This window comes from Trachemys scripta, chromosome 4 (genome assembly GCF_013100865.1).
Source record: "Trachemys scripta elegans isolate TJP31775 chromosome 4, CAS_Tse_1.0, whole genome shotgun sequence".
In the NCBI taxonomy this organism is placed as follows: domain Eukaryota; kingdom Metazoa; phylum Chordata; order Testudines; family Emydidae; genus Trachemys; species Trachemys scripta.
In genome coordinates this window covers 69,387,397-69,412,821 of record NC_048301.1, presented here as the reverse complement: position 1 = coordinate 69,412,821, position 25,425 = coordinate 69,387,397, and the positions used below count along the sequence as shown (strand labels likewise).

Below are 25,425 nucleotides of genomic sequence, written 5' to 3'. Positions count from 1 at the left end.
TGGGTGAATGCCCACTTCATCAGACGCAAGACTTGCGTCTGATGAAGTGGGCATTCACCCCCGAAAGCTTATGTTCCAATACTTCTGTTAGTCTTAAAAGTGCCACAGGACTCTGTTGCTTTTTATAGTTTTATAAAAGTAACTTCATTCAACCCTATCAAAGGCCTTTTCAGCAGTTAACTAGAAGAGTAGTACAGGCTTCTTTTTTTATCTTAGTAAGAATAATGTTCCTAGTACCCATATATGATTATCTGTATTGTTTATAAAACCTATTTGGTCTCTGATAACTTAATATTGTCTCTATGATGTAGTCTGTTCACCAATATGTTGGTCAGAATCTTACATCTCAGTTTAATAAAGAAATTGAGTTATATGATGTAAGGTTCTTTCCAGGTTTGGGAATAACAGCTGTTGTAACTGGAAGAGGACCTGCCAATTTCCCTATAAACGTTTATAATATTTTTATTGGTAACCCATCTTGATCCAGGACTTTACCATTTTTCATATCATTTATAAATACTAATTTTTTTCCTCTCTGATGAATTATTCAAGCAGAGCTATGCCTAAATGAAATATGAGGAGGTTCACATTACTTAGCACTAAAATGTGTCATCCTTTGTGGCTGTATGGGAGTACAACAAGTAATAAGGCTGCCCAATCCCCTCCCAGTAACCCCAAGCAACCATATGGATCTTACAGTTTGTGACTGAGGGCACAGAACATACAGGGGAAGCACAAGTATTGCTTGCCCAGTATTCCCTCATCCATCCCTAACAAGTGTCTCTGAGAACTATGCCTTCCCAACACTCCTCTTGTGGCAGCACATCTCTTCACTGTCTCATACTCTGGACTTTACCTCAAGACACAATCTAGCTCATAATTTCTGTTTTTCTAATACAAAAATAACTTTTGTAAATATTTTTATAATATGAAAAAAATCTCCCATTTTTTTTTTGCCTCTCTTCATTCCTAATCGTGCATGGAGGATTATGTTGGTAGTTTGCTTTCCTTATAGCTTTCTATCTAACAGTTTATCCCCTTTATTCCCTTTTGTCCCTCTTTTCACTGAATAATTATTTTATATATCTGAAGAGCTTTTTCTGTTTTATCATTTAGCACAGTGTTTATCTTGCAACTTAAGTTGATGAATTTTTGTATGATTTTGTTTCAACTATTTTTTTAATTATATGATTTTTGGTTTTGCATCTCATGTACCAGTTGCAATCTATCTTGTAGTCTCACTTTTTCAACTAAGAGACTATTAATAAGATGACCTTTCATAACTGCTTTATTTGCAGTATGTAATCCTTAGTATGTAATCTTTGTTGTTATGGTCAAAATATGAGTAGTATCTTTTTTTAAATGACTGCTCTGTCTGGATCTTGTAACAGGAAACAATTCAGTCTGCCAATCTGTTTGGAGAATGATTTCCCCCCACCCTTCCAAATTAAATGTTAGTTTGGTTGGAGCAAGAGCTGACCATGTAATTCTATGTTTATAGTTTGTTGGAAGACAATGGGCATGTCTACACTTACCTCTGGAGCGATCGATCCAGTGGGGGTTGATTTATCGGGTCTAGTGAAGATGCGATAAATCAACCACCGAGCGCTCTCCGGTACTCCACTGGAGCGAGAAGCATCAGCAGAGTCAATGGGGGAGTGTCAGCAGTTGACCTACCGCAGTGAAGACACCGCGGTAAGTAGATCTAAGTACGTCAACTTCAGCTACGTTATTCACATAGCTGAAGTTGCGTAACTTAGATCGATCCCCCGCACCCCAGTGTAGACCAGGCCAGCGTTAGTGATCAAAATTAAATCTATCATCATATAAAGTTTATGTAGATAAGAATAAAATGAGAACAGATAAAACTGTCATCATATGTTTATAAAGATGATCAAGATTTGTATCTCTCTTTTGTTTAGTGTCTGCTCTATCCAATCTAGCATTTAATGTTAAAATAATATCCTAAAATAATTTCTCCTTCTTGGAATCCTAAAGAATTTATTCTTAAAATCTTTTTGATTTTGGGATACACCCAGCTGATTGTAACTTTTTGTCATTTAAATCTCCTTTGAGGATAATAAATCTAAAATTAAAAATTAGAGCTATTGATTAATCTATTATTAGAAATTTATAGTGTTTGGAAAAGAGCATATTCTTCTTTTTAAGGTTTGTTAGAAAATAATAAATTTGCCCCAACCATATTCCCGTGAAATCACTTTTCTTTTGTCTCTTTTAAATGTATTTCCATTATACAGATAAAGGATTTTCTTTAGTTTTGTACTGATTTTGGCTCCAATTAAGGAAGAAAGTTAAGCACATTCTTAAGTACTTTCCTGAATGGGGATGCTTTCCTGAATATCAAGGCTTTTGAATCTCTTGACCGCAGTATGTAATGTTACCATGTTACCAAAATGTTACAGTTTTATATATATATTTGCCATGTGTATGAATAACCTATTTAGACAAAATTATTTTATATTTTATTTTAGTTCAACCAAAACAATTATAGTTTTCTGTGTTCTTTTGAATAGGTTTAAAATAAAAAACAAAATATTTTCTAAAACCATCAAATCCTAGTATATTACTCTGATACTTTCTTAATTTGACTTTATGCTCCGTGACCTTATCCATAATATCCTACAATAGTAGTCCAAAAGATTATGGTTTACAAAGTTATAACATAGTGTTGGGATATTTGGTGCCACTAGACTCCTTGTTGTTTTTTATAAAATGCTGTGATTTTATGTTATTTAATTATAAATAAGTAAACATTTCACTGTGGGTCAAGGAGAATTTTTTTGCCAAGGGGTACCAGAGTATAACTCTGCTTCTAAAAATAGGATAATGGTATATTTAATACCAATTGAAAGTAGACAGGTCTTCAGTATTGGAGGATCATCCAAAAGATCCACACACAGTAAATTGTGTGGAACTGAGATCATGCAATTACTAACTGTAGGGAAGTATGAGGAGAAAAATTTGAAAGTTAGCAGAATTTGAACAGCAAAGCAGTAGTACGCCTCTATCTCGATATAACGCTGTCCTCGGGAGCCAAAAAATCTTACCGCTTTATAGGTGAAACAGCGTTATATTGAACTTGCTTTGATCCACCGGAGTGCACAGCCCCGCCCCCCCGGAGCACTGCTTTACCGCGTTATATCCGAATTCATGTTATATCGGGTAGTGTTATATTGAGGTAGAGGTGTATGTACTAAAGCTTGATTGGTGCTAAGGTTTTTCTTGCCACTCATGTGCTGCTGACAGTCTTATACTGAAAAGCGATTCGAATGTATTAGAGATTTTGTATTCCAAGAGTGGATTATATACAATTTATCCACTCTGCCTATTTCATGAAACAGATGGGAAAAGGCAGCAACAGTATACTGCACCAAATCTCTCTCAGAATACAGCTGGTTTCTACACAAGTGTTGAAGTCTCAGGGAAAGATGATAAGAGTTCCACACTAAACTGTAGCCATGACTTGTAGGACACACTGAAAAGAATCTTTTTCTTACTCCTTAAATGAGTCTGACATTTATAGGGAAGTTAAATGAAGACAGTTCTCAAATTCGTAACTGCTGCTGTGCTTCGCATGTCCTGCTTCCTTCATTGCAGCTTGGCTAACCCATTCCCTTCCCTGTTGGGTTTCTGCTGGTGGTTCCACATTCTGCATGCTGTCTTAATAATGGAATATGCTTTCCTGTAACTAGATTATGGGTTAGCCTCCTATGGTCCTGTGTTTTCTTGAGAAAACAGTGTTTTCTACTGCTGGTGGTAAAATCATATGTTTTGATGTTTTTACAAATTGTTCTTCATGTTGCATTAAACCTCAGTTGAAATGTTCCCCCATAAGACTTAGCTTTTCATATTTGGCTGGAAACTCTTCATGTTTGTGTAGCAATTCATTTTACTATAACCTATGGCTTTTAACTGTACCTTCCATAATGAAGAGCAGACTTAATACTCTGTGCTAAATCTTGTTATGACGTATAAAAGGTAAGTAATTTCTCTAACCATTCCTAAAGATTGTGGTCATGTAGTAAAGGCTTCTCTTTCCTCTTTTATTTATTTTACTTTTACTTCACTTGTAGCATGAGCTTTTCTTCATGTCATTTTCTATTTTACTTGTAAAGATATCCTTATAGATGCTATGATTTGCTGCAAAACATATCATGTAGATTTATACACATCCAATCTGTTGCAACAAGTGATTTCATGTCTCAGACCAGTCATGAGTGATAGATAGAGATTGTCAGCAGGTTTCTTGTTTTTACCATTCCCTCTGTTTATTTTAATTTAAAATGCTTTGTTTCACATAGTGTTTGGTGTTTATGCCCACGTGAACAAGGCTTACTCTGCATTACAAGGCAATACAATTATAATTTAAATATAATAAAATCCTATGGACATAAAGGTCAGGGCAGTGGAATGTGGATGTTCTGCTTTCTGATTGTTTCCTCCTGAGCCACCCTGGGGAATGATATTGAATGAGATCCCAATTTATTCAGAGCTTCTCTGCCAAAAAATATTGGCAGCTAGGGAATGTAGACAGAAGAAACAGTAAGACTTCCTGTGATATGGGAGACAGACACAGGTTATCATCTCTGGAGCAGCCTGTGAGTGAGGGAAGAATTACAATTGTTCCAAAACCATCTGTCCCAGCAAGTCATGATATGGTGTATGATGGTACACCAGAATATTTACTTCAGGGTTATATGATTTTAAAAATTATGTAACCCTGATGTACCTACAGATTTTAAAAATATCACAGGTACAAAATATATACAAATGATAAAACATGAAAAAGACAATTTACACGAAGCTCTAAAGTAGGTTAAATGGTTGGGCTAGAAAACACTACTATTTTTTAAAATTTAAAATCATTTTTAATGGAACAATGTTAAAAAAATAAGACAGGCTATGAATGTGAAATATACAGTAAATGGGGCTAATTGATTAATCCTTCAGCTGTGTTGCAGCAGGGTTTGTATTCTGCAGCTGAGAGCATAGGATGGGAAATTATCAAGTCTAGTTGAGTGTTTTTTCACAATTATGGATTCCTCTTCTACAGCTGCTTTTAAAATTTGTGGAAAGCAAATTATTTCCCACAGTGCATATGTTGCTAATCAGTTGAGTGATAAAGTGTAAACATTAGGTCACCATGAGACACTGTAAAGCACAATTTAGCTTTGTCATTTGAAGTCCTCTGTGCTCACAGAATAAAAAAATACCTCCAAAAGCTATGTTTGAAGCCAGCTGTCTTTTGTTACCATTGTCATCTGGACGTTGTAAGAGTGGTACTCTGTCAGCACATTTTTGTATATTAGATCTGCAAGTCTCAGCTGCTCTGTTCATTATAAATTTCTTGTTTTTGTTCATATACTAGCTCCACTATAGATTGGAAGGGCTTAAAGATGAACTCAGGAGGAATAGAGGCTACGACTCGAGAGTAACTATTATTGCTCAAAGGAGTTGCTTTCCATTCGCAAACATTGCTTTGCGCTATGGGTTTGGGCTCCTGTTCCCACACTTCGTTGAAGACTCTCTCTTGACTTCCATTTTACTTCTTTAGCACTGTCTTTGTCCACTAACATTTTTCCTCTCCCCAGTAGCTTTTATCTGTGTCCTTTGAATCATATTTTTACTTAGTTTGTTTTATTAGATTGTTTCTGAGTGTTTGTGTGGATTTTTTTGTTTCTTTTTTTCTTTAGGACTGTGTTATTGTTTCACTAGGTTTCATTCCAAAGTTTGCTGAATTTCTTGATTATTTTGCAACAAGCCCATTCCTTGTTCTCTCTTTCCATATGGTTTTCAATGAGAAATAGCAGAGCCTCTTCAATTTTAAATAATATCCTATGCAGATAGGCCCATCTCTCCTTTTGCATACCACATTTTGGGTTTTCCCCAACTGTGACCCACTCACTCATCCAGCCCTCCCTCCCTCTCTCTCTCTCTCATATATCATTATACTTTCCTTTTTGGTCCAGAATTGCCCTTCAAAGAGAAACATTTTCCTCTTCCAATGAGATTTTATTTTATCATGTACCTGAAAAATGGAAAAACAACTCTGGGCCAAATCAGGGCATCACTGACATTTTGCAGTTTACCTATGTAGTATTTTTGACGGGGAGGAGGGTGGTTTTAATTTTTAAACATAACAATTTTTTTCAGGGAAGGACAACCATAACCCAGTCTAAGTTGCAACATTTCCGTCATAAGTTTTTTCATTACAATGAGTAGACTGTGTTACGCTGTAGTATCCAAATTGTGTGAATATGCGTTTGGGGCAAGCTGCTGTGGAATGAAAGAAAGAGGTTTAGAAAACATGGAAGGATTAGTTTCAGACTTAAAAGATGGCTCTAGTCTGAAAAGAGACTGAAAAATGGCACTTTGAGGTTCCACATTTATCACTCATCAATAATTTCCTGATCATGTGTGCTCAGTTTGCAGGCAGATATTTTTCTATCTCCCACCCCCACAAACTCAACCTCAGATCTGAAAGGTAAGCTGGTCTCTTTCCTTCCTACCCTTCCTTCTTCAACACTAAAAGAGGTTTTACAAGGAAAATATGCCCTCAATGACACCTGTGCAACCCTATTGCTGTAAATAGGTTTACACAGGTGTAATTTATTGGCGTTGTACTTGAAGTCTTAATGAACAATTCTGTTGAAGAAGCACATGAAGGAAAAGAATCCAGCTCACACTTCTCACACTTTCATAGGGCTTATCTTCCCTTCAAAATTAATTTGAGTTATAACTAGTTATAACTAGTGTTGCCTCTAACTTGAGTCCCATCCACACACAAAAACCTTGAACTAAAGTTTGATGTGCTTTTTAACTTTTAACAGCTGGCTGGCCTCGGTGTGTAGGCCACAGCTCGAATTATGACAACTCATCAACTACTAATCCAATTATTCTGTGCAGCTCAAGTGTTATTTTGCAGTGTGACAGCTCTGACTCAAGCAAGACTGAGAAAAGTTAACTTGAGTGTAGATAACTTGAGTTAACTCTGCAGTGAAGACATATCCTATATTGTGTTGGCTCTGCAGAGCTAACAGTATTTGAAAACAAAAACTTCTATTAGTCTCCATAGCAAGCAGATATGACTCTAAATACTCAGACATGATTCACCACTGTTACTTCAATATTACACCCAAAACTGGAGTAACACAGTGGGAATCGGGCCCACAAGGAGTAGATATATTGAGTAAGAAGATGCTATTTTTACACAATCACTTTTCAAAGTAGATCTACACTATAAAAAGCATATTAGGCATAGTACTTTTCTAAACTAGACTTAAACAGCTGAACAAATTCATCTGTCTCCAGCCAGAAGATGTTTGTGCAGCTGTGAAGCAGAATTGCTAAATGTTTTCACAATCACCACATTCTAACTTGTTCGCATTTTGAATTTCTCTCTAAGAAACCTCAGCGACTCCACTGAAAGCAGCAATAATCAAGTCTTCAAGCAGATTATATTAATACAGGCATATTATTATTCTGGTCTGCACATAAAACACAAGGACTTAGGTTCAGGATCAATGTGGTCACAATTATATACAATGAACTTGGAATTTAATGTAAAATTGAAGTTTAATATGTATCTTTGAAAGCTGTATATTCATTTCTTAACCTAAAAATCTGTCCTTTAGGCTGGTTTGTTTGTGTTTAATTGCTTATATCAGATTCAGACTGTCAACCAATAACTTTCTGCTTGATTATATGTATCCTATATATACACACTATATAAAATTGTTAAGGTGTCAAATATGTAGAGCCTCTGATTCTAGATCCCAGGAGCTTGCCCATTAAATCGCCACATCTTGCTGTGCTTCTTATCTACTGTAGCTCATAGAGTCTGTGCTCTCTCTGCAGGTCCAGTCCAGGTGCAGCAGCAAGGAGAACATCCTCAGAGCCAGTAAGTATTGCTGCCTCCCTTATGTACTTTTGAACCATGACTCCCCTTTTAGTTAGGAAGTGGGAGAGCAAGTTAGAATAATATTTTGGTGGTGTGGAAAGAGAAGAACGAGGGAAGGTTCATACGACTTTTCAGCAGGAATAGAAAAAAAAATAGGACAATGAAATTCAATCCAAAAAGAAAAAAAGAGAAAACATTAGCAGCTTTCACCTTTCTAAAATAGCAGTTAGAGTCTGTATTAATAGGTATTTTCCTCTTAATTCTTTTCCCCATGCTATTTCTCTTAGTGACATTAGAGTCTAAGCTATGTATAGTGTGATAAATGATAGAGACCGCATCATAGTGCAGTTCCTGCCTGGGCTTTTATCCTCTTTCTTTGGAGTCACCAGCCCACCTTTTGATCATCGCATCGTGGGTGATGTACCTGCATTTAATAATGCAGGTACACATTTCACAGGGGAAAAGAATCAACACACAAAGATAATGGGAAGGTAAATATCCATGATTTTCACTTTTGAGCTTGAAGTGTTTTAAGAAATGCTGAGGTAGATGAGGAAAAAAAATTAGGTGTCAGATTAAAAAAAAAGGATTTACAAAAATTAACTCTTTCTACAATTACAGTTTGTAACCTTCCAGGTTAAAGACCTCTCTTCATGTGTCCCGAAAATTTAACCTACCTTAAGCGTATTACACTCTGCATAGAAAGTTGGTTTAGTGGTCAAACCAGAAGACGCGTAGTTGGGTCTCCTGAGTTCTGTTGCCAGCTCTCCATCTGATTAGCTGAGTGGCCTTAGGCAAACCACTTGACTTCTGTGCCTCAAAGTATTCATTTCTGGAATGAGCACAGCATTATTTTATCACGTAGGATGTTGTGGGATATAAACAGTTGTCTTTAAAAGCACTTTGAGATACTCGCGTGGAAGATTGTGAGGGCTGAAGCTTATTATTTATTTATTTGTTATCATCATCTAGATTTTGTAAAAAAAAGAAATCTACTATTCCATAACTGGGAATTAAAAAACAAAATCTTTATAAGTTGGTCTTGTCCATGAACATAACAGGAATTTAAGATTTCTGCTTTTAAATATCTGACATATCTGAAAGAAAAAGAAAAATCAGTTCTAAGAAGAAATAGAGAAAAAAGAATGATAGCTCTGTATGTTTCCTTCCTCTTTTATGCCTTAGCATTATGAAAGGCTACTGTAGATCCAGATTATTTTTTGTTTTGGGTTGTGTCTTTTGGGGGAGGAAGGTTGCAAAAGTAATGACTGCTGTTTCATCTGTGATTTTAAAAATTTGCAAGATGGGTGGATTTCCTTCCTCCCGCTTTAAAAAAATAAGAGTATTTGTAATTTAGAGACATTTCCCCCCTAGATTTTTAACAGATCGTTTTGGACATTTGACATAAAAAAAGCAAATTGACAGCTGTTTGACATGGTTTGAATTCCATAGAATTATGTATATCTTCATTTCCAGAGAATTCTCACAGCTGTCTGGGCGCCATTCAAAAAATTGGACACTGAGTATACATTAAGTGTGGCACTCCAAGGGTTCTAGGAGGTGAAATTGTGGTATCTAAAATATTTATCAATAACTTTTATAAAACAGAAAATCTCAGAAACCCTGAAAACATGTATACTAGGATGACTAGCAAATACATGGTGTGCTTGTATCGTCTCTTTCTGTTAAGTAGTTATCCCTCTTTAGAGGCACATTTCAATCTTACCCTTAGTTTATGGTTTAAAAGAAAAAAGGAACAGAAAATCACAACTTAAAACTCAGTCATCCAATGAAGGTTCGGTGGGACCCTACCCTTCTTTTCAGGATTTGCCTTCAAACAATCCATGGTTCCCGTGATCTCACAGGGTTTGTTCATCCCTTCTAACAGGAGCTCCTCCGCAGTCTCTGAGCTGCAGACAGCCTTCTCTCACATCAGGAGGCTGGGCAGGGCTGAAATAGGGTAGATCTCCTTTTAACTTCCCCTCTTCATGCCTAACATTGCTGCAGGTGAAATGAGGGGCAGGGCTAACTAGGTCCACAGGCCCTCATTAACCCTGTCAACGGGACCTATCTGCCCCATCACAATGAGGAAAAATGTTTTACTCCTGTTAACCCTGCAGTTAATACAGCTATAGAAGAGCAAGCTGGATTCTATTTTGCTTTACACACCATCGAAAACTGTCAGCTAAATTCAGCTTGCAGAATTACTAATCTTTATTCCCAGTGATGGTTTCAGAGGTGGAAAGAGCCCAGCAGGATTCTCAGATCCCAGGAGCAGTTTGTGGTGCAGATAGTTAGAAAAATTATCTTTTTGACTTGTACATTAAACATATTTGATCTAGAATCACTAAGAGAGAATACATTAGAATATATATACAGTCATATTTCAGAATATAAGCACACTTTAAACAAATCATATATTTTATTTTTGTGGTGTATGTAACGTGAAAGTGAGGCACACTGTACTTTGCATTAAAACTATGCACTACTTGCCAGATATCTGGTGTGCTCAGTGTGTTGGAATCCAGCAGATACAGCAATTGGATCCAATCAGTGGACAACATGTTACTTTTTCCTCTTGGGACCGATCTCATGCCTGGAGCTTGCATTTAATTGTAAAGATCAGCAAGTGGACAAGTGTGTGGGGAAGGGTGAGGAGACCTAACCCTAACCTAAGGGGAATGTAGCTAAACTGCTCGGTAGCGACCACAATGTAATTAAATTTAACATTCATGTGGAGGGTGAGAAATACGAAAGAAGCCCACCACAGAAGCATTTAACTTCAAAAAGGGGAACTACACAAAAATGAGGAAGCTAATTAAAGAGAAATTAAAAGGAACAGTCACAGGACTGAAATGCCTACAAGCTGCATGGAAACTTTTTAAAAATACCATAATAGAGGCTCAAATTAAATGTATACTCCAAATAAAAAAAACATAAGAGGACCAAAAAAATATGCCACAATAGGTAAACCAAGTAAGAGAGGCGGTTAGAGGCAAAAAGGCATCTTTTAAAAATTGGAAGTCAAATCCTACTGAGGAAAATAGAAAGGAACATGAACTCTGGCAAGTCAAGAATAATAATATATTTAAGCAGGCCAAAAAAGATTTTTAAGAGCAACTAGCAAAAGATATACAAAATAGCAACATTTTTTTTAAGTACATCTGAAGCAGGAAACCTGACAATCAATCAGTGGGGCCACTGATGGTCAAGGTGGTAAAGGAGCAGTCAAGGAAGACAAGGCCCTTGCAGAGAAGCTAAATGAATTATTTGATTCAGTATTCACTGCAGAGGACGTGAGGAGAATCCCACACCCCAGCCAGTCTTTTTAGGTGACACATCTGAGGAACTGTCCCAGACTAAGGTGTTGATATAAGAGGTTTTTGAACAAATCAATACATTAAACAGTAATAAGTCACCAGAACAAGATGGTCTTCACACAAGAGTTCTGAAGGAACTCAAATAAGAAATTACAGAACTACTAAGGGCTTGGCTACACTTGTGAGTTACAGCGCATTAAAGGAGCCCCGGGTGCAGTAGCTCACTACCCGTCCACACTGGCAGGGTACGTTGAGCGCTCTGACTCCACAGCTAGAGCGCTCCTGGTACTCCACCTCGGCGAGTAGAATAACATTTAATGCGCCCCCGCTGGAGCGCCCCAGCGTCAGTGTGAATGAGGTGTTGCATTACTGTGCTCTGATCAGCCTCTGGAAATGTCCCATAATCCCCTTAAGTTAAGTGACCACTCTTGTCATTGTTTTGGATATGCCCTTTGAAATCTCCGTTTGACAGCCGGCTGCTTATCTGTTCCGAGACAAAGCAACCATTACTGTGGAATGCTGTGTGAGAGAGAGAGAGGCGGGGCGGGGGGGGGGAGGTCTGCTGCTGTCTGAACTTACAAGACAGTATGCTCACATGCTCTCAGCCCCCCAAAAACCCACTCTCTCTCCGCCCACATACACACAACACACTCTCTGTCACACTCAACCCCACCCCACCCCACCCCACCCCTCCATTTGAAAAGCACGTTGCAGCCACTTGCATGCTGGGATAGCTACCACGATGCACTGCTCTCTGTGGCCATTGCAAGAGCTGCTAATGTGGCCATGCCAGTGCGCTGGCAGCTGTCAGTATGGACAGACTACAGCACTTTCCCTGCTGCACTCTACGAAGGCTGGTTTAACTCAAAGTGCTCTACATCTGCAAGTATAGCCATGCCCTAATTCTGGTATATAAACTGTCACTTAAATTATCCTCTATACCAGATGACTTGAGGATAGCTAATGTAACACCAGTTTTTTAAAAAGGCTGCATAGGTGATCCTGGCAATTACAGGCCAATAAGCCTAACTTCAGTACTAGGCAATTTGGTTGAATCTATAGTGAAAAATGGACTTATCAAAAACACAAATGAACACGATTTGTTGGGGGAAAGATCCAACACTGCTTTAGTAAAGGGAAATCATGCCTCACCAACCTGTTACAATTCTTGGTGGGGGACAAGGGTGATCCAGTGAATATAGTGTACTTGGATTTTCAGAAGGCCTTTGACAAGGTCCCTCACCAAAGGCTCTTAAGCAAAGTAAGCTGTCATGGAATAATAGAGAAGATCCTCTCTATCAGTAATTAGTTAAAAGCTAGGAAACAAAGGGTATGAATAAATGTTCAGTTCTCAGAATCGAGAGTGGTGAATAGCCGGGTCCCACAAGGATCTGTACTGAGACCAGTGCTGTTCAACAAATTCATAAATGATCTGGAAAAAAGGGGTAAACAGTGAGGTGGAAAAGATTGCAGACAATATAAAATTATTCAGGATAGTTAAGTCCAAAGAAGGCAGTGAAGAGTTACAAAGGGATCTCACAAAACTCGATGACTAGGCAAGAAAATGGCAGATGAAATTCAATGTTGATAAATACAAAGTAATGCACATTGGAAAACATAATCCAAACATTACATAGAAAATGATGGGGTCTAAATTAGCTGTTACCATTCAAGAAAAAGAACTTAGAGTCATTATAGATAGTTCTCTGAAAATATCTGCTCAATGTGCATCAGCAATCAAAAAACTAACAATAATAGGAACAATTAAGAAGGGGATAGATAGTAAGACAGAAAATATCATAATGTCACTGTACAAATCCCTGGTGTGCCCACACCTTAAAAACTGCATGCAGTTCTGGTCGCGCCATCTCAAAAAAGATACATTAGATCTGGAAAAGGTACAGAGAAGGGCAACAAAAACGATTAGGGGTATGGAACAGCTTCCATGTGAGGAGGAATTAAAAAGAGGGGGACTGTTCAGCTTGGAAAAGAGACAATTAAGGGGGGATATGATAGAGGTCAGTAAAATTATTAATAGTATGAAGAAAGTGAATAAGGAAGTGTTGTTTACTCCTTCACATAACACAACTAGGGATTACCCAATGAAATTAATAGGCAACAGGTTTAAAACAAACAAAAGGAAGTACTCTTCACACAATGCAAAGTCAACCTGTGGAACTCATTACCAAGGGATGTTGTTAAGGCCAAAAGTGTAACTGCGTTCAAAAAAGAATTAGATAAGTTCATTCAGGATCAGTCTATCAAAGACTAATAGCCAAGATGGTCAGGGATGCAACCCCATGCCCTGGATGTCCCTAAACCTCTGACTGCCAGAAGCTGGGACTGGACAACAGAGGATGGATCACTCTGTAATTGCACTGTTCTGTTCATTCCCTCTGAAGCATCTGGCACCGGCCTCTGTCAGGCTACATGCATCATTGGTCTGATCCAGTAAGAGCATTCTTATATTCTTCTGACCTGTACATGCATGACTGGGATAGAGATCTCATTATGATGTGGTACATAATGTCATCATGCTACATCTTGTTTGGAGTGTTTAATCATATGACATTTCAGTTCTGTTATTATATGTGTAATATGTAAATAGAAACATTGAAATCATGACCCCTTAAAAAAAAAAACACAGGATGAAAAACCAGTGTGTCCCCAATGGTAGGTATACTAGGAGACATGAAGTCCAAAGATATGCAACTAGATCTGGAAACTCTATACACAAGATTGCAAAGTCATTCTGCTTATAAAATTTATTTTGTATGGGTGAGCTATCAAATGCTGGATTTTCTAGGAAACACAGCTTAAGCACAAGCTACTCCCATACATTCCAAAAAGCTTATGAATAGCACTGGAGCACCAAGTTGAAAAGTCGAAAGTATACTGAAAGTTCCTGATAGTCACAGCCTGACACCATCACGAGGAGACCTATATTCATTTAAAATAATTAAAAAAAAATTAGAGCAGCTGTGAAAATATTTTACTGCTCCTGGTTGTTGTTTTTTTTAACCCTGGGCATATTGGTGTGAACCACAGTAAAAAGATTGAGTAGTTCCAGGCAATGTGCTCGTAAAAGATTTATATACATGTCTCGGAATAACTTTTGACTAGCCAGCTGATGTTCTCTTTTAATGGATTTCTATTTAGTAATGCAGTAGCAGCTGGTGTTCCAGCAGCCTGGTGGTAGTGGAATAGAGGGAAATTGATGCATTGCACTTTCCCTTTTGCTGTCACTGCCAGGACAATTCTTTCTTAGTGTTCCCATTCACATTTCCCAGTTTTCCTTTGCAAAAGAGTGCACGTCTTATACAGTCCACTTAAACATGTTAACATGTGCAGTCTGGCGACCCCCAGGGCTGCAGGAGCTCTGTCATCTGTTTAACCAATGTTTCTTTTAATGGCAATTACACACTAAAGGATTTTCTGAATCTGAAGTAGTCTTTCTCTCTTCAAACTCCTTTGCTTTCAGAGTTGTCAGTCTCTTGAGCGTGGTAAATAATAAATGTCCCTTTGAAAAGAGGACAAAAGGTGAACTGGAAAATATAAATATTACTTGGGGAACTTAATTCCTATGCAATTCTGAGCCAAGCACAAGAGGAGTCAGAAGGAAATGGGGGCTTTTGCCTGTTTATAAAAAATGACATTGATTTTGGTTTAGTAATAAGATTTGATTGCTTCATGTAGCTTTTGAGAGGCTGCTATACCACTAGGTAATCTTCAGCTATAGAAATTAGTTCATAAATAATGTCCTACATAAGTCATGTGAGTGAGGATGTGTTGACATTGAAGGAAGTTTTATGCACTCAGTCATTACTGTACTGACTCAGCATTATCCTCCTTTGAGCAACGGCAGTTTTTGGCAGTGTGCTTATAAAGTACTTTTACAGCAGACCGCAATGGAGACATCCTCTCTTGTTTCAAATAACCTTTTTAAAAGAACTGAAGATACGTAAAGCAACAAATAGGGAGCTTGGTAGCCATAGAGACACCAGAGATAAAATACCTAATCTGTGTTACTGATAACACATTATTGCAAGGGAAATGGTTTTAAAAATCAAATTTACTTTTCAGTATTTATGCTATAGCTTTTGTTTTTTTAAACCTATTTTAGGAAGTATGGAATGAAGGGAAGGCAGGTGGGAGTGAGTTAATAGGAGGAAGGGAGTGGATGGGAGACGTTGAGGAGGGAAAGTGAGATGGGAGAGGAAGGAGAGAGGAAAGGATGGAGAGGAGCATAGAGGGCAAGGAGATTGAAGCTGACAACAGAGTGACTGAGGGACCAGGGCAACAGGAGGGTGGAGCAAACGGCCACCTGGCAAAAAGTAAGACCGTTCTGAGTGGAAAAAAACATAGTCTGGTAAGTCACTCATCACCGGCAAGTAGGAGGTTGGGAGGACATGGGAGGGGGAGGGCATGAGAGCCCCAGGTCGGCCTCTCTCCCTGCCACTCTGCTGCCAACAGTACTCCCAGGCAAATCCTCAGAGTGCCTTCTTTTTTTCCTCCTATTTTTTCCTTCCTCCTGAAGAGGGAAGTGGCACTTGAGCTCTGGCGCTCTTGTAGCAGAGGATACCTCCAGTTTCCTCCACATTTAGAAGCAGCAGAGGAGCCCTAACGGGGCCATACACCACTGCCCCATTGCTGCAGTCATTGCTGCCTCTAATTCCTACTGTGACGAGGAGTCTCTCGTTAGTGACTATGGATTTATTCGCAAGTTCTTTGGGGGACCCGTCACACTTTGTATTACAGTAATTAAACCTAGAAGTCACAAATGCATGGATCACCATCGCCCAGTCTGTGTCTGACAGGATGAGATGTAATCGTCTGGCAAGCCAAAGGTGGAAGAAAGTGTTTTTGCTGCTGTTGTTACTTGGTGTCTAAAGTTAAAAAGAGTCCAGGAGGACTTATTGGTTGCATACCATTTTAATGATGGTGGGACAGACACCCTCTTTTGAGGATGAGGGAACAGTTTTGACTGGTGCTTCAGAGTATCTCCCTCTACCCATTAGCATCACGTGTCATCCCTAGATTTAATTTAGCCATCTGTTCCTCATTCAGCCACTGATCTCATTTAAGCATTAGGATAGCTTGGAAAGAGTTGTGATTTGAACTTGAGATCAAGTAGATTTATACTTCAATTGTTGGCATTTGACAATCTCTCCAAGGATTTTAACATATATGTTGAATGAGAGAGGAGGAAAGAAAAGAAACATGTAGAACTCCTCCACAGATGAGGGCCCTGACTGCTGAAGAGCAGTTACTCACCACAACATTCTGGGGGCAGTCTGTTCAAGAGAAACAACGATCTGAGAGGGTTGCCACTGTCCCTACCTTGCTCCCATAGGTGAATCAGCCTCACATCGTGATCCATGGTGTCAAATATAGCACCATCTTTTGAAAGATATGTAATAGTGATGTACTGTTTCCTTGTCATCATTAAATCTCCCAGAGCATTTTTCATAAGAGCAGGGATATTAACCACTGTAATCATTTTCAGTTTTGAAAATTATATTTTGTTTCCCTAAATTTCCTCTGCAATTTCAGTTAATTTCAGAGCTTATGCTTCAAGGCTTCCGCTGGATAGCTGAGGGGATTTTTTTTTTTTTTTGTCCCTTAGTGTACTCTGGAGGGTTTTTTAGTCTCCTTTTTCTGAGGCATTAGAGATGGCCACAGCTGGATATTGGATACTGGATAGTGTATTGGTGGCTGTGATATAGAGGAGGTCCACCTAGATGATCTGGTGGTCCCTTCTGGCCTTAACTATGTGACTTTATGAATACAGTAGCTTTCACTTTTTAGCCATAAATGCTGTGAACTTGAAGCTATTCCTCTATGTAGTTTGTAAAACACTATGTTAGTCTTCTGAATGAAAGTTGTTGAATATATGTAAGTCATCCTGTCAGCCTTCCAAGGCAGTGCCATGGAATATTTTCTAAACTGGATGCTCTTCCTCTCTGCAGGTCACAGTGCCGTCGACATTACCAAGGTGGCCAGAAGACATCGCATGTCTCCATTCCCATTGACATCTATGGACAAAGCCTTCATCACAGTTCTGGAGATGACCCCAGTGCTCGGAACAGAAATCATCAATTACCGAGGTACTTTACATTTAGTTGTACTCTTTTTTCTTTTAAATTAGGGCTAAGGAATATTACTTCCTTTATTTTAATCAATTTAAGCACATGGAGACTTCTAGTAATTGTTGGGAGGTGCTTGGGACAGGAGCAACACTCTGTCCTCCTCCAGTGGAGTTAGTTTTAGAAAGTGAAGTGCAAAGAGCAGGCCTCTCTTTACCAAATCGGAAGGGTGTGCATTGGGCTCAGTGCTTCTTCCTGAAGGAACTATGATCTTCCTAAGACTGGAATCCATTGATAACAAAGAGTCCTAGTTTCAGAACACCTGTTTAAAATGATTGAATTCTGTTTCTGTCATGAAAGAAAAGACTAATATACCCCATCAGCGAAGGATAATAGGAAAATTTCTATTGCTGGTGTGAACTAGAATTGATGTCAGGACCTAAACATTTAATTCACAGAGATGGGTTCAACTACTGAAGAGTGTTCAACATAATTACAGGTTTCAGAGTAGCAGCCGTGTTAGTCTGTATCCGCAAAAAGAAGAACAGGAGTACTTGTGGCACCTTAGAGACTAACAAATTTATTAGAGCATAAGCTTTCGTGGACTACAGTCCAAAGAAGTGGGCTGTAGTCCACGAAAGCTTATGCTCTAATAAATTTGTTAGTCTCTAAGGTGCCACAAGTACTCCTGTTCTTCTTTTTGCGGATACAGACTAACACGGCTGCTACTCTGAAACCTGTAATTATGTTGAACACTCTTCAGTAGTTGAACCCATCTCTGTGAATTAAATGTTTAGGTCCTGACATCAATTCTAGTTCACACCAGCAATAGAAATTTTCCTATTATCCTTCGCTGATGGGGTATATTAGTCTTTTCTTTCATGACAGAAACAGAATTCAATCATTTTAAACAGGTGTTCTGAAACTAGGACTCTTTGTTATCAATGGATTCCAGTCTTAGGAAGATCATAGTTCCTTCAGGAAGAAGCACTGAGCCCAATGCACACCCTTCCGATTTGGTAAAGAGAGGCCTGCTCTTTGNTTCGTGGACTACAGCCCACTTCTTTGGACTGTAGTCCACGAAAGCTTATGCTCTAATAAATTTGTTAGTCTCTAAGGTGCCACAAGTACTCCTGTTCTTCTTTCAACATAATTGATGCTGTTCCCTTCATAAGAGCTGGTGTCCACATTTTACCTACTTGAGTTCAGGGCTTTATATTTTTCTCATAGAAATTTTTCTGAAAATGAAATTAGCACCTTGTGAAAAGTGACAGATAGTCCTAGACACAGCATAAAAAAATTGCTGAGACTAGATTACAGCTTCTGGGTCTTATCTGAACAATTGCAATGAAGAAAAAAAATATATCTTCTGTATACTGTGGAAAGAGCAACAGGAAAATTAAAAAATATCAGTTTGTCTAAGGGAGCAGGGGTGGATATAACAGGGGGAAACTGGACCCTCTCTATGTTGACTCCTTTTGGCCTGTGCTCTCACCTTGTGGGACTCATAAAACCTTTTCCAATCTAAAAGCTCAAGGGGTTGCAGAAGTTCAGTCACTGCAATTATTTGTTCTAACCTGCACTTTTCTACACCCATGTCTCCAGCTCCTCCTCTCAGCCTACCTCTGCAGCTCCTGTTTGGCTCAGAGGCCACTCCAGCACAGTCTTCCTCTTCTGTTAATCAAGGAACTCCACCTTGGTCTCTGCTCTGCCCTGCCCTGCCCCTAACACTTGACCCATCTCTACTAGTGCTCCTGTCTCCCTTCACATCTTGGCTGCTGCTCCACTCCTACTTCATGTAAACTCATGATGATCCCAGTTGTTGGGAAACCACACACACACACACCCCAGATCATTTGCCAACTGGGCCTTTATCTTAAATTCGTATCTCCAAACTGGCTGGCCAGAGTGTTCATTCACTGGGATTCTGCTGGGCAGAGAGAGGCTTCAACCTAGGAATACATTAAGGTATTGGATATCCACTCAGAACTGTCCTTCATACTGGAAATTCACATGTCAGGGCAAAAGCAGCCTTTTGACACAGGCTATATCAAGGCCATGGAGCTTCAGCTAACTGTTATATCGAGAAGCCTCTAAGGGACCAAACTTGTACCACTAAAATAAATGTTAAAACTCCCATTCACTGTAGTGGGAGCAAGATTGAACCAGAAGGACAGACTCCTTAGAATCCAACCTATATGCTGGCCTGGAGTCTTTTGAAGGCACCTGCCTCAAAGCAGTTATTTGACCCTGTATCCAAAGCGTGGCCTTACATCTTTGTCTAACAGAGAGGATTTAATGCCAGAAGACATGGTTCAGCATATTGGTTCAGACCTGAAGTCTGTTCATCAGCACAAAGCAGTCCTTTGACAGAAGAGAGATCAAGGCAATGGAACTTGAAGTAAGTGGCATCAGAGCAGAGCTGCACCACAGACCCAAAGTTCGGTTTGCAGGAATTGATACTGTAATATTTCTGTGTTCACAATGTTTATACTGTTCTGTGTGAGACAGGTACTGTTGGCCCAGTACCATTCTTCAGTGCTTGTGTTTGGAAACAGGAAGCTGATATATGCTGAACAATAGACTACAGTATCAAGTTTGGCTGCTTAAAGTTTGGTAGCCAAGACACTGAATGCTGCTAAGTTTCCTTGGTTTAGAACCACTTCATAAAGCAGGACCCTCAATCCTCAGACACTTCAAAAAAGCAGTCATGACTCACACCCTGTTTGTCTAGTGCGCACACAGTCATCCCATGGAACAAAGCTATCTATGCTTGCCTGCATAAAAACAAGTAGCTTTCATAGAATCATAGAACTGGAAGGGACCTGAAGAGGTCATCAAGTCCAGTCGCCTGCACTTGTGGCAGGACTAAGTATTATCTAGACCATTCCTGACAGTCATTTGTCTAACCTGCTCTTAAAAAATCTCCAATGATGGAGATTCCACAACCTCTCTAGGCAATTTATTGCAGTGCTTAACCACCCTGACAGGAAGTTTTTCCTAATATCCAACCTAAACCTCCCTTGCTGCAATTTAAGCCCATTGTTTCTTGTCCTATCCTCAGAGGTTAAGAAGAACAATTTTTCTCCCTCCTCCTTGTAACAACCTTTTATGTACTTGAAAACGGTTATCACCCCTCTCATCTTCTCTTTTCTAAACTAAACAAACTTGATTTTTTCAATCTTCCCGCATAGGTCATGTTTTCTAGACTTTTAATCATTTTTGTTGCTCTTTTCTGGGCTTTCTATAATTTGTCCACATCTTTCCTGAAATATGGCACCCAGAACTGGACACAATACTCCAATTGAGGCCTAATCAGCGCAGAGTAGAATGGAAGAATTACTTCTCATGTCTTGCTTACAACACTCCTGCTAATACATCCCAGAAGGATGTTTGCTTTTTTTTGCAACAGCTTTACACTGTTGACTCATATTTAGCTTGTGGTCCATTATGTCCCCAGATCCCTTTCAGCAGTATTCCTTCCTAGGCAATCATTTCCCCTTTGATACATGCCACCTCAAATAGCAGTTGCAAGTCGAGTCAATGTTTTATTCCCATATGGGAACAATTGCACTTACCCAAATAAGGCTATCAGTATTTGGAAGAATTTGAACCAAGGAGTGTCAGCAATGGATTACCTATTGGTGTTTCATGGTCAAAGCAATGCCCCATAGCTTAGGGCAGCAGTTCCCAGCATATGGGGCATGCTCACTTTGAGGGTTTAAAGGACTAGCCAGGGACCTGGAACAGTGACTGTGTAAGTTTCCCCCCAAGCTGTCCTGGTAATAAAGTGGGGATGAAGGAGAGTTTTATTGGTTTTATTTTCTAGAAGGACCAATTAGCTTAGAAATGTTTGAGAAATGCTGGCTTAGAGGGATGTCATGTTGTTACTCCTTCATATAAGGTAAATAGCTTCAATGGATTGAGATGCTTCAAGTATGTTGTCTGGTCACAGCTACCCTTTGTAGCACAATAGCAGTGAACCAATAAGTTAGGTTTGAATGAAGTATTAACCAGTGCATGTTGTTCATGGAGAGATCACAGAAAACATTTCCATCATAGACTTGTAGGTGTTGAGCCAAGAAATTGAAAGGTGTAGTTTGTCCAAAACTGTGACTTGATCAGTGAAAGACAGTCTCAAACTGAGTTATATCAACACAGGTCTTCAATTTGTCTCAAATACATGGCATTCATTAAAAGCCTCTCATTGGTACCAAAAGTCCAAGGCACCAGGCTTCTGCCAGGGTGAGTACATAGTCCCGTATCTTGTTCACCAAACAAATCAGGAATGGAGTCATAGATTAGTGAAGTCTTTCATCCTTAAGGACTGACTGTGCATAGCTGATTTCTTGGTGTTGCACACCTTTGTATTGCAAAGTGTCATCCTGGCCTACTCTGAGATAGCAATACCTAGACTTCATTATCAGGTTTTGCTCAACCTGCCTTTTGAAACAGGTATTAGCTCATCATAATTCATAGATAAACTTTCCCACATTTTCATGTGATAGTAAATCATTCATGTTTTATATCATTGGAGCATTAACTGAATAAATCTAAAGACTTTTTCAGTAATCACAACTGTCTTGTTTTGAGAAACTACATCATCTCCTTTCTTAAGGTATTATCATTAGGACTGTCAAGCGATTAAAAAAATTAATCGTGATTAATCACATGATTAATTGCGCTGTTAAACAATAATAGAATACGATTTATTCAAATATTTTGGATGCTTTCTATATTTTCAAATATATTTGATTTCAATTACAACACAGAATACAAAGTGTACAGTGTTCACTTTATATTTATTTTTGATTACAAGTATTTGCACTGAAAAATACCCAAAAGAAATAGTATTTTTCAATTTACCTAATACAAGTACGTAGTTCAATCTCTTTATCATGAAAGTTGAACTTACAAATGTAGAATTATGTTAAAATAAAGCCTACATTCAAAAATAAAACAATGTAAAATTTTAGAGCCCGCAACTCCGCTCAGTCCTACTTCTTATTTACAATGTCACCTGAAAGTGAGAACAGGCGTTTTCATGGAACTGTTGTAGCTGGCATTGCAAGATATTTATGTGCCAGATGCGCTAAAGATTCATATGTCCCTTCATGCTTCAACTACCATTCCAGGGGACATGCATCCATGCTGATGACAGGTTCTTCTTGATAACAATCCAAAGTAGTGCGGAGTGATGCATCTTCATTATCATCATCTGAGTCAGATGCCACCAGCAGAAGGTTGATTTTCTTTTTTGGTGGTTCAGGTTCTGTAATTTCCACATTGGAGTGTTGCTCTTTTAAGACTTCTGAAAGCATACTCCACACCTCATCCCTCTCAGATTTTGGAAGGCACTTCAGATTCTTAAACCTTGGATCGAGTGCTGTAGCTATCTTTAGAAATCTCTCATTGATACCTTCTTCGCATTTTGTCAAATCTGTAGTGAAAATGTTCTTAAAATGAACATGTGCTGGGTCATCATCTGAGACTGCTATAACATGAAATATATGGCAGAATACGGGTAAAACAGCAGGGGACAAACAATTCTCCCTCAAAGAGTTCAGTCATAAATTTAATTAATGTATTATTAACGAGCGTCCTCAGCATGGAAGCATGTCCTATAGATTGGTGGCCAAAGCATGAAGGGGCATACGAATGTTTAGCATATCTGGCACATAAAAACCTTGCAGTGCTGGCTACAAAAGTGCCATGCAAATACCTGTTCGCATTTTCTGGTGACATTGTAAACAAGAAGAGGGCAGCATTATCTCCTGCAAATGTAAACAAACTTGTCTTAGCAATTGGCTGAACAAGAAGTAGGTCTGAGTGGACTTGTAGGCTCTGAAGTTTTACGTTGTTTTGTTTTTGAGTGCAGTTATGTAACAAAAAAATCTACATTTGTAAGTTGCACTTTCACAAGAAAGAGATTGCACTACAGTACTTGTCTGAGGTGAATTGAAAAATACTATATCTTTTGTTTATCATTTTTATAGTGCAAATATTTGTAATAAAAAAATATACACTTTAATTTCAATTACAACACAGAATACAATATATATGAAAATGTAGGAAAATATCCAAAATATTTAATGTATGTTAATTGGTATTCTATTGTTTAACAGTGCAATTAAAACTGTGATTAAAATTGTGATTATTTTTTTTAATCACAATTAATTATTTTTAGTTAATCGTGTGAGTTAACTGCGATTAATCAACAGCCCTAATTATAATGGTTGTCTACTTACAATAAAGTAGATCAGCTGTGTGTAAAAACTATCCTTTTTCCTTCAAAGGTACCAGCCTGGTAAAGTATTGGAATTCATTGCTTTTTTGTTGGCACATTCACCTACCAGGTAGTGACTGTTGTTGGAATTCTTCATGGACTTTCTCACTAGATGGAAACTTTCTATCCCATTTACTTATCTATACATCCGTGAGCTTATTCCACATGTTTACCTGATTGTATACCCACATATGAATTCTCATTCCTATCATCTATTTGATATTTGAACTGAACAGGACTCAGTTGTCTTTCTTTCTCTAGACTTCAGATGTGCTGCTTTTTCACTACTGCGGGCTCCCAAGTTCCTACTGACACCTTGGTGAATATCTCAACTGTTTTTGAGTGCAGATTAGGGCTCCAGACCCTTTCCTCAAAGGTTGTTGGCCTGTGAAGTGTGGTTTGAGGTGCTTTCATCAGCCTCACTCCTTTCTGCTTCACCTTCCTGATTTTTCTGTTAAAAAATGACTAGCTTGGTAAATAGTGTATTTCTCAGGTTTATGTTATGGAGCTGCTGCTCACACCACTTCTTTACTGGTGTACTGTAGAATGGGAAGTCTGCTATCTTCCTTGTACTTTGGGAATGTACATTCATTATAACATCTCAGGAACACATTTTGGCATCCATAAGCTCTTTTGAGCTATTGCCTTGTAACCAACCTGACCACTTTCAGGAGCAGCCCTAGCCATTTTGTTGACTAAGGCAGAAGGGGAAAAGGCCAGCCAATTAGCAAAGCTGGCAATCAGAGTGGAGCAAAAAAAAACCCAAAACTTACAGCTGCCTGCCCTGCTTGGCTGTACCTAGAACTGGCCCTGAATGCTTTCTGGCATAGTAGAATAATGGTGGCCTGCTTGAAAATGTTAGCAAGAACCTAACAAATCATTTTAGAGTAAAGTCTTTTCAAGATTTTAATTACCTTTCAGTTTTCACGTTTGATATACATTGCCTAGGATTAATGTTAATACTGGTCCTTGATTTCCTTTATCAATATTTTCTTATTGCATACAGTACATCTTTTGAGGATTCTCACTATTGTATTGGAGTTCTTCTATCCATAACGAGAGTTGATGTTAGTCTCACTGGCAATATTATTTCCCCAAGATATGAAATAAGATCCTAGACTTTGATCTTTTGGTGTGACCTCTATGTCACAAGTGATTAATGATTTCCATAAAAATATTACACAATCAAACATACATATAATTTTCCTGTACATTTGCTAGAATTAGATTAATTCATAAGAATGCTTTCTTTTTAAATTAATTAATATTTAAGTTTTCATTTATTTAGGCTGATATACCTGTTCCTCAGGAAGGGAGTTCAACTGTAGTCCTGAAGCTTTGAATTCAGACCTGTTCCACAGAAAGGGAGTGTCTTTTTTAAAATTTAATACTACTGAGCTCTTGGAATTCACCTAGCATGTAGGACAAGTGGCATTTTTAAAGTTCAAGGGCTATTGTTGATTTTATAAATAAAGTGCATACACTCGTACAAACATCAAAGCAAAAGAGGAGAAAACAAATCTAATTGATTTGCATTCCTAAATATATCTCAATATACACAGTAATGGTGCTAAGTGTGTTGCTACATACAGACATTTGGCATCAGTCAGGCTGTTGCCCTTATTCAGAAGACCAGCTTGAAATCCACACATCTCTCCATCGTGTTCCCCAATTGATCTTTTCAAGCATTTCAACCCTAACTTTATTCTTCACTAAATTTTTTGCCTTTGCTCAGTAATGATCATGGTACACAGATTTCAGCTATTCATCCAAGATGGAGACCAAAAAAAGAACGTGGCCTAGAAAGTTGCT

The 25,425-nt window shown here is 38.5% G+C and overlaps 1 protein-coding gene across 16 annotated transcripts in view; it reads left to right on the top strand.

Annotated features, from left to right (window-relative positions):
- Window positions 1–25,425, top strand: part of GPHN (gephyrin) — a 539,113-nt gene that overhangs the window by 431,679 nt on the left and 82,009 nt on the right. For all 16 annotated transcript variants that reach the window (XM_034769381.1, XM_034769377.1, XM_034769383.1 and 13 more), the window contains 2 exons: window positions 7,879–7,921; window positions 17,211–17,348. In XM_034769381.1, coding sequence (XP_034625272.1) covers window positions 7,879–7,921; window positions 17,211–17,348 — 181 coding nt within the window. The remainder of the gene's footprint in view (window positions 1–7,878; window positions 7,922–17,210; window positions 17,349–25,425) is intronic.